This window comes from Plutella xylostella, chromosome 25, assembly GCF_932276165.1.
Source record: "Plutella xylostella chromosome 25, ilPluXylo3.1, whole genome shotgun sequence".
Taxonomy (NCBI): domain Eukaryota; kingdom Metazoa; phylum Arthropoda; class Insecta; order Lepidoptera; family Plutellidae; genus Plutella; species Plutella xylostella.
In genome coordinates, this window is record NC_064005.1 from 1,965,189 (window position 1) to 1,974,005 (window position 8,817).

Here is an 8,817-nt window from a genome sequence, read left to right on the forward strand (position 1 = left end):
GAGTGTGCACAGAAAGAATATTACTATAACGGCTTCCAAGGTTCGAGAGCAACCTCTTCAAATTGATAGGTAGAATGAAAACTAAAATTTGACTTCATGCACCTGCACCAAAGAATTAAAAAAACGAATAATTATACAAACATACATACTTACTTTATATTTTCTTATATTAGTGGGTAAGGATTGATAGCTCTGTAAAATGTTCCGAGTCAGTTTTATCACGATCAACACATTGTTGAGCTCTGAAACTTATTTCATACCTTGGAGTAGAAAATATAGATTTCAGATATTATTAAATGAGTAATAAAATAAAGCCTATACATGTGTATATGTATAAATAGTTATGTACGTAAGACAATACATGTTTGGGCCTTGAAACATATTTATGATATAAGCGGTCGATGCCATGCCATAAGCAGCTTTAGGCATAATATTCTATGTCATCACGTTCCCACTGCTGAGGCACAGGTCTTCTTTGAATGAATGAAGGGTTTCAGGCCTAGTCCACCACGCTGGCCTAGTGCGGGTTGGTGGACCACAACGCAGGCAAGCCTGTGCTGAGAGAGTTGTCGGGTAACAACCAGACTGTCAGATGTTTTCAAGCAGCTTGAAGGTCTCTGACTAGGCTTAACGACTGCTGCCGAAACAGTTGGTTACTACAATGGGTGACCGCGCCATGTGTTGCATGATCAATAAAATTATGATTCTGACTGATGATGACTTCTAACCTATTTCAAGTATCTAATATTTTTTTAACTGCCACTCCCAAATGATAGATTTGAATTTATTCCGGCTCCATATTGCTTATATTTGCCGTACAATATTATTGAATCTCGTACGCAGAGCAGGAAAACTTTTAACCCCCAACATAAAGGCTGATGCTAATATAAACTGCTTCGCACTTCCATTTTATACCGAGAATTCCCTAGAAATGTTTCATAATTTTATAGTCATGCAAACTAGTAAAGCTGTGGCAACTTTGTTTGAACATTTTCATAATATAAAATACTTCTATTTTATGTTTTTATGTGCATCGTGACGCTCAAAGGAAAACTAGAGTGAGTTAGAAAGTTGCAAGTGGACTAGTGTTTTTCTTTTTCGTTAGCAATGTCAGTTTAATTGGGTAAAATGTGCAACACTACCGCGAATCGTTTTTTTACACAAGATGTGTACTTAAATTGAAATTGTATTTAATGGGAAATGTAGCAGGTAACATGAACGTTATTCTGAAAAAAAAAACACTTTTAATCTTATAAGAAACAAACAATACAGTAACTACCTGATTTGCATGGCCGCCTTAACACAAATCGTAACGCAAAAAAATACATACAGACGAATTTAGAACCTTTTTTCGAAGTCAGTAAAAAAAAATTCAATCTCAGCACCCTCACTGCTCATATTTATAAACAAAACCGCATCGCTATCGCCCGGTACCGCCATAACAGACTTTACAAAGCTCACCGGCTAGCCGGCTACTCGGCAAAGTTAACTGCAAATTCAGTTTTCTTTCAAAGGATATGTTAACAACTCTGCCCGTTTTTCAGTTGCTTTTTCTTAGTTAGTGGGCGTCACATTCATTTGTTTGAGTGCCTTTGTACATTCCCCTTTGTGCTGCTTGCGAACAAATAAAAAGGGATCGGAAACATAGTAGCCCGGCACACTGGATTAAGGGGAAGGGGAAGCGTGGGTTTTATTAGTGAATTCCTGAAAGCGGGTCAATTATTCCGACATCTTGACCTTTCATATAATCTAACCTAACCTACGTTAGAAACCCCTGTTATTCAACACTGAAATTCGGATAACTTTAATAACATTTCTCTTTTTCCGTCGGGGGCTTAAACCAGCTGTGCTTTAACTTTATTTTTTCTCTATGAAGTCATTCGTTGTTCGTACAATTGTCTTAAGAATGTTATTTAGAACTGACAAAAATTAAACATAACAGACAACAACATTAAACAACACACAAAATCGCCTTCGAATCCGCCTATCCCTGAATTATTTCGATTGTAACTGGCGACGATGAATTTGTATAGCCATCTGAAACTATTCCTATAAAATTATCAATAGACACTCTATAAATCTTGTTTAGAACCTGTTATAGTCCAGAGATTTCATATAAATCAGAAGTCTAAACTTGGGTTTAAACCAGAACCATCTTTATTTCTCGTTTTATAATAGGTTTAAGGTTTTTACTTACCTACCTACCTAACTACACTTCTACATATTTAAATATTCCGAAATGGTAACCTTGTTTTCGTTTGAAACGATTTGTTTTTGAGAGGTCCGCAACTTTGAAAGAGTTTTTAAACCTGAAAGGAATCAAAACGGGTTTTAGCGAAAGTAAATGAAGATTTCAGCTGCTGAAACTGTCGTTTGCTAAGAAAAGAGCAAGCAAGTTGTTCGAACAAAACCCGTTATTTTGTGCTTTTTAGTTTTTTTTATTCCTTAAAATAAATAAGAAAAGGAAGCTTTCGTTTGTTTTTGTTGCATTTTAGATTTCTTTAAACACACACACGCAATATACCTAGTACCACTTGTACATGATTTATTTTTGATCGTCTTGTATTTATTTAATTATGAAAAATAATTTAACAAAATGTACAAATTTTATTTTATTTTATTTTATTTTACATTTAAGGAAAACTTACAGCTATTAATAGTTGGATAGCAATTAAAATGTATAGCTAAAAGCCAATTATCAGTTTTCACTGATACAAAACTTAATAATAAAGAGCACAAGATTGTACACTCATACTTAATTATGCTAACAATAACTAAACTTGATTCTGTTATTAGACTGAAATAGTAATTTAGTACACTACAATATGATTATAACTATCTAAATTTTAACTAATTATCTTAATTAATTAAGGTTGTACCTTACTATATTAAAAACAAGTCTAAATGTATACTTACCTACTAAACTCATACATAGAACTTATACATAAAACAATTATACAAAGCAACATGACACAAACAAAACATCATGGTTTAAAGATATAAATGGCGGTCTTATTGCTAAGGGAGTACTCTTCCACACAACCTTTGGATGGACGGATAGAAGACGTTTGATAGGGCATTCTCGTATAAAGTAAGTAGGTTATATAAGTTTTAAGTAAGTATATTAAATGAAGTATTATTATTATTAGGTATAATTCTTTATTCAGATAACTAAGATCCATTTTGTTAGAAGACATAATATATTATTAAAATACAGTGGGTAAGTAAGTAGTATTAAGTAAGATGATGAAGATGATGAAACCATAATAAACTAAGACAAAATTAGCCATGAATATTATGTTCCTCTGTGAGCTAGTTCTTGGCGGCTTGCTTCTCGTCGTTCTCCTGCTGCAGCTCCTCGAGGCGCTGCAGCAGCCGCAGCCGGCGCCGCTCCATCGGCGTCTTGCCCCACCACGCCTCCACCGCCGCCTCCTGAAAGTGGGGCAAGATGGTTAGAGACATAGTCAAAGTCAGTCAATGTCAAAGTCAAAATCAAAGTCAAAATCAAAGTCAAAGTCAACGTCAAAGTCAAAGTCAACGTCAAAGTCAAAGGTTTCTATATCGTATAAATATAAAAAAACAAAAACATAATCATCATCATCAGCTGATGATCATCCTCTGCTGGACTGCAGCCGCTCCCAAGGAGCGTCATAACACTCGGTCCTCATCGAACCAATACCGGCCACCTGCCTAAGGTCGTCGGTCCAAGTCCATAATGCATATAATATGACACACAAGGCACGAAAAAAGGTATTTGCCTTGGACAGATCTGAAACGTGAATTCCTGAATGCAGCAGTCAGTGAGTGCTAGGCACCACACTGCCTAGTGCACAGTGCCTAATTTACCGGATGACGCACACGTCATCTGATAAATTATTCAAAAGCCTAACGATTGCTACTATTTACCAGCTGATATCACAACGTATTGCCGAAAACCTATATAGGTTACCTGCTCAGCATAAATTGGATCCCTGGAGCTGAGTTGCACGGCTATCTCCTGCGCAGTCAGCGCTCGGATGCGCAGCTGGAGACTCCGCTTCGTCGTCAGGACTGCTGCCAGAGCCTCTAGTAATGTACCTGTGAGTGAGTAATGTAATGTGGTATTTTGTTTTGCAAAACTTCAACTCGACCAGAATATTCGTTATTATCTGGATGTCATTCTCATTTCAGTACCTGTAAAGTGTAGGATGGTACCTATAATTTTTGGGAATTGCAGTTAAGAGATAAATGTTTCACTGTATGATCTATCCCAGATAGTTAAAGAGAAACTAAAGTAAATGAACGATTGCCAATTCTTACCAATAGTGTAAGAATCGGAGACTCTCGCCAGGCAGGAGACATCAAGGCCAGGTGATAAGGCGCCAGCCTTGTGTAGCCTCTTCATCCACATCATGCTCAAACTGCCGTAGTCAGCTCTGGGTATTTGGATGATCTTTGCGTAACACTGGTATAAGAGTTTCTGTTCAGCGTCCCATGGGCTTCGAGACGTTCCAATGAATAGTACTCGGTCCTCCGGGCATATTCCTGAAAACTCAACTAAATAGGTTATCAGTGGACCACGAGTAAACGATAATTGTTTTACATTCAAATTATCGTATCATACCTTTAATAATCTTGATCAAATCTTTCTTCAGTCTTTTCGGGTCAGTCTTGTCAGTTTTAGGTATCTTTTTCACAAATGGTTTTTCCGCATCGTCCATCCATATTACCGAAGGCTGCAGTAGTCTAGACACTTTAGTCACTAGATGTATGAGCATTATGAGACCAGTCTTGCCCGGATACTTGCCGACTATATTTGCTGGAGTAAGGTCAAACAGAACCGCTCCCACTTCACTGCATATTGCATGCACTAGCATTTTCTTCCCACTTCCTGGAGGTCCTAGATTATACGAAAATAATCATATAGAGATTATAAACAATTACATACAACAGAACAAAAGCTGCACTGTAAATTTTGACCATACTGCACATCGAACTTGTGAAAGTAAATAGTGTTAATCAAGAAATAATTAAGAGAGTCAAGGTACCATTACACATATAACTAGTGGATAGTACCTATTTATTATTACCTGATAATAAGACAGATCTTATTAGCGGCGCATGGGTCTTGACGTGTTCAGATCCAAGGGGAAGAATACAATACTCTTTAACCAGTTGTCTAATATCCCCTAAACAAGGTGCAGGATCCCTACCCTCTGCTTTCATTTCTTCACCCAAAAAGCTTTTTTCTCCAATATAGTCGTCTATTTTTACAATGGGGTACGGCCGTATTATGCCATTAGCCACAAGCTCTTCAAATAATGATTCTGTGGTTCTATCGGGTGTTAAATCTTTCTCTTTCTTCTTTTTGTTTTTCTTCCCTCCGCGACGAACCTAAAAAGCAAAATAGTATCAGATTCATTTTTAGATTAAACGTTATTCAATTTAGTATAGTCATTGTAAAGAAATTACCTTTTTTTGGGGTTTCTTAGCTTTTTTTCCTTTATGTGCTCGATCCCTGTCAAACGCTCCTTGCAGAAGTTCCAATTCACTTCGCATTAATTCATCAACGATGTTTCGTACTTCTGTTTCCAATTTGACCATCTTTTCTCTTTCTATCATATCCTTGTAGTAACGTTCGTTATGATTTTCGCAATCCTCTTTATGTTTCCATATATCTTCGAATCTTAAAAATAAATCAGACAGCAATAAGTAACATTTCTTAACATCATAAGTAAAGATATTTTTATTCATCAGTAATTAAACAAACTTACTCTTCATTAGCATTGATGACATCTTGTAAGAATGCAGAAGAACTACATTTGTAGGCTTGAAGATCTTCTGTTTCATCTTTTCCTTTATTATCTTCGTTTTTACTACTTTTCTTGTCCTTACTCTCTTTGCTCTTCTTAGAATCTTTAGATGATACCGGTGATGATTTACTAATTTCGCTTTCTGTGCCAGTACCTATATTAAATCAAATTATCTAAGTGTTTCATTTCTATTACTCCTTAACCTCTAATAGAAACTAAGCCCCTTATCCATTAAAGTTAGTGGACGCTTCAGCTATTGAACTGTTTTGTCCCTATCTGTTAAAGAACAAATTGTTCTCTGTCAGAGAGTGATAGAACAGTTCAATAGCTAAAGCGTCCACAATTTTTTTTATGAATAAGGGGGTGAGTTAAAAACAATACACTTACGAGTACCCTGTCTGCTAAACATTGCTCTACTGCCTCCACTCTCTTCAGGTGGCAGCTCAGGGAGTTTTCCAGTTCTCTCATAATACTCCCAAATCCACCTCCTGAGCTCATCACCAATCTGCTCGTTGATGCGAGCGTCGTGCTGACACTTTAATATCTTTTCAATGGACGATAGAGCTTCCTCAAATTCTCTTTTCCGTTCCGCTTGGAGATTTCGTCGGTATTCTTTTACCTGAATTATGATGAAAACAATTTAAAAGTAAAACAAAAGTTTGTAAGATTACTTATTATTTTTTATTTCTATCTTGACATGACCTAAATTGCCATGCAATATGCATACGTATATGCATATACTATAGGTACTTTATTATGAATGTGTTTGTGTAGCAATAACCCTCCTATGAGCATGTTCAATAATATTTCTGTGTAAATGTTATAGCACAACATATAGGTATACTACCTACTTAAATGTTATATTTTTATTTAAATGAATTACCTCGTCTGCCTTGATAATAGCTTCGGACTCCTTATATACAGGCATTTCCATACCAATAAGCAACATTTCTTGTTGTTTTCTCTTCTTAGTCTCTCTCCTCGCTATGAAACCTCTCCAGACTCTTTGTATAGAAGTAGCGGCCGATGGCGTCATTTCACCCTTTTGATCCCTTCCTTTTTCCTTGAGGAGTCTTATTTCTTTCATGAACTGACCTCTGGAAAGAAACGGCGTAAATTATCATTTTATACGACTTATCATATTCTAATAGCTACAATTTAAGATCACTGTAAAACATTAAATTTCATTTTCTAGGAACATGTTAGATGGACTCAAAAATAAATACAGGCAAAAGTTAATAATAATAATTAGACTATACTGAAAAAAAAACCTATCCATTATTGAACGGCTACGTGGATTCTGATAAGATATGTCTAAAAACACTCGAGATAACCTTACCCATGACTCAAAATAAACAAATGAAAAATCAATTCATCCATTTGGAAGCAACCTCGAAGCAACGCTATCATAGACAGATTCACAGATACACAGACACGTTTCATATAAAACACCCCTCTTTTTCGTAAAACAATAGTCTCGAACCTGAGTCGTCCCTGCCTGGCGCGCTCGTGGCTCTGTATGACGAGCACGGCCTGCTGCTCCGTCAGCACCAGCGCGCGCGGCTTGGCCGGCTCGTGGCCCAGCCGCCGCAGCGTGTAGTCTACGAACTGACGGTTGTTCAGGATCTCGTCCTCGCGCTCTCTGATGAAGTATTGGGGCACGCGAGGTTCTGCCTCGTAGGGCGTCACTTGGAGTTTCTCTAGGACCTGTGGAAATTAAGGTTGTTAAAATTCTGTCGCGTAAAGTGCATACAGTATACGTACATCGTACACTCGCGAGCAATCAAAAAGTTCCACGCCATTGACGTTCCATGTTTCACTGGAACTTTTTCATTGCTTGTGAGTGTATAATACGGAGAACAGGTTGCCGCGGTGCCGCCGCCGCGTGGCGGCGTTGCCGTTGCGATGTGGTTGCGTTGTGGTTGCGATGTGGTCGTATTACACAGGTGGTCGATAACAACGGCAAAATGTGGCACGTGTGAATTGGATTATTCATTGTCAATACCAAATATACGCCCGACCACACCGCGTGGTTGTAGTGTAGTTGTGGCTGTGGTGTGGTTGTGGTACGTCTGAATTGATCCTTAGTACTGTTATTGAAATAAGAAAAGTTATTTTCAATGATAAAATGTGTGGTACCTATATTTATAAACACTTTGTAGACAGGTAGGTACCTATATTTTTTCTAAATTGATTGTGGATTTCATACTTTAATAAGCTATTTAAAAAGTTAGAACAGTATACCTATATTATGCTAATCATGTGGTACACCGTTAACATGTTTTTTCAACAATTATGATGTGAGTACCTACCTCATTACTATCAAACGTGAAATCCGACAGTTGAATCTCCACCAAATCCTGTTTGATCTCAAGCAGTCTCCCGAGGCAGGCTTCCAATAAGCGCTTCACGATCAAGCGCTTTTGTGGCTGAAGTAGCTGGTCATACACCTCGTCCAGTCGACCTAACAACACCGTATACCGAACTCTTAGCTCACAAAGCAGCGGCTGCAACGCTGCTTTTTCCACCACACCAGACTCAAACACTGCCTCATCAGCTTGTGTAGCTTCTCCTATAAGCTCAGAGGTTTCGCAAAGTAAATCCGTATATGTTTTGTTGGACATGTTGATGTTGTTGCGAGAACAAAGCGGTTATCGATGTAACTTTTCATCGCCACGGGCCGTTGCTATCAACAGTGCTCGGTTGGTTGGTTTGCTGCGGGTCGATTGTGGGTGAAGTTCGGGAGTTTTAACGTGTTGTGTTTTGTTTACCTGTTCTGTAATTTGCTTTTGAGGAGCAATTAAATAGTTGTTTGTTGTACGGATAAGCTAGAGGTTAGAAAATATTATCCGTCGTTTTATGAGCTGTTAAACTTTTTATTAATTTGGTCTTAACTGTAAAAAAATACTGTCGTCTACTCTGATCAATGTTATATTTCCCATGTTTACTTACCAAAATGTTTACACTAATTCCGAATCATTTTGATAGAATCAACTGATTCGCTACAGTTTAATTTGAGCGTTGA

At 37.5% G+C, this 8,817-nt stretch overlaps 1 protein-coding gene across 1 annotated transcript; it reads right to left on the reverse strand.

Annotated features, from left to right (window-relative positions):
- Positions 1 to 3,284: 3,284 nt before the first annotated feature.
- LOC119691058 (dynein regulatory complex protein 11) lies at positions 3,285 to 8,540 on the reverse strand. Its single transcript, XM_048630383.1, has 11 exons — positions 8,105 to 8,540; positions 7,276 to 7,499; positions 6,676 to 6,889; positions 6,180 to 6,411; positions 5,754 to 5,946; positions 5,452 to 5,665; positions 5,070 to 5,373; positions 4,604 to 4,879; positions 4,300 to 4,524; positions 3,950 to 4,077; positions 3,285 to 3,432 (listed from the first exon to the last, which is right to left on the reverse strand). The coding sequence occupies exons 1-11, from the start codon at positions 8,414 to 8,416 to the stop codon at positions 3,313 to 3,315; spliced, it is 2,442 nt and encodes an 813-aa protein (XP_048486340.1). The 5' UTR covers positions 8,417 to 8,540; the 3' UTR covers positions 3,285 to 3,312.
- Between the last annotated feature and the right edge of the window lie 277 nt (positions 8,541 to 8,817).

Excerpts from the sequence above, each read along its gene's own strand:
- LOC119691058 (XM_048630383.1), bottom strand. The coding sequence starts at position 8,416 with ATGTCCAACAAAACATATACGGATTTACTTTGCGAAACCTCTGAGCTT. Across the intron at positions 4,525-4,603 it reads TTTGATCAAGATTATTAAAG|GAATATGCCCGGAGGACCGA; the intron begins GTATGATACGAT and ends TTGAGTTTTCAG. Across the intron at positions 4,078-4,299 it reads CTCCGATTCTTACACTATTG|GTACATTACTAGAGGCTCTG; the intron begins GTAAGAATTGGC and ends ACTCACTCACAG.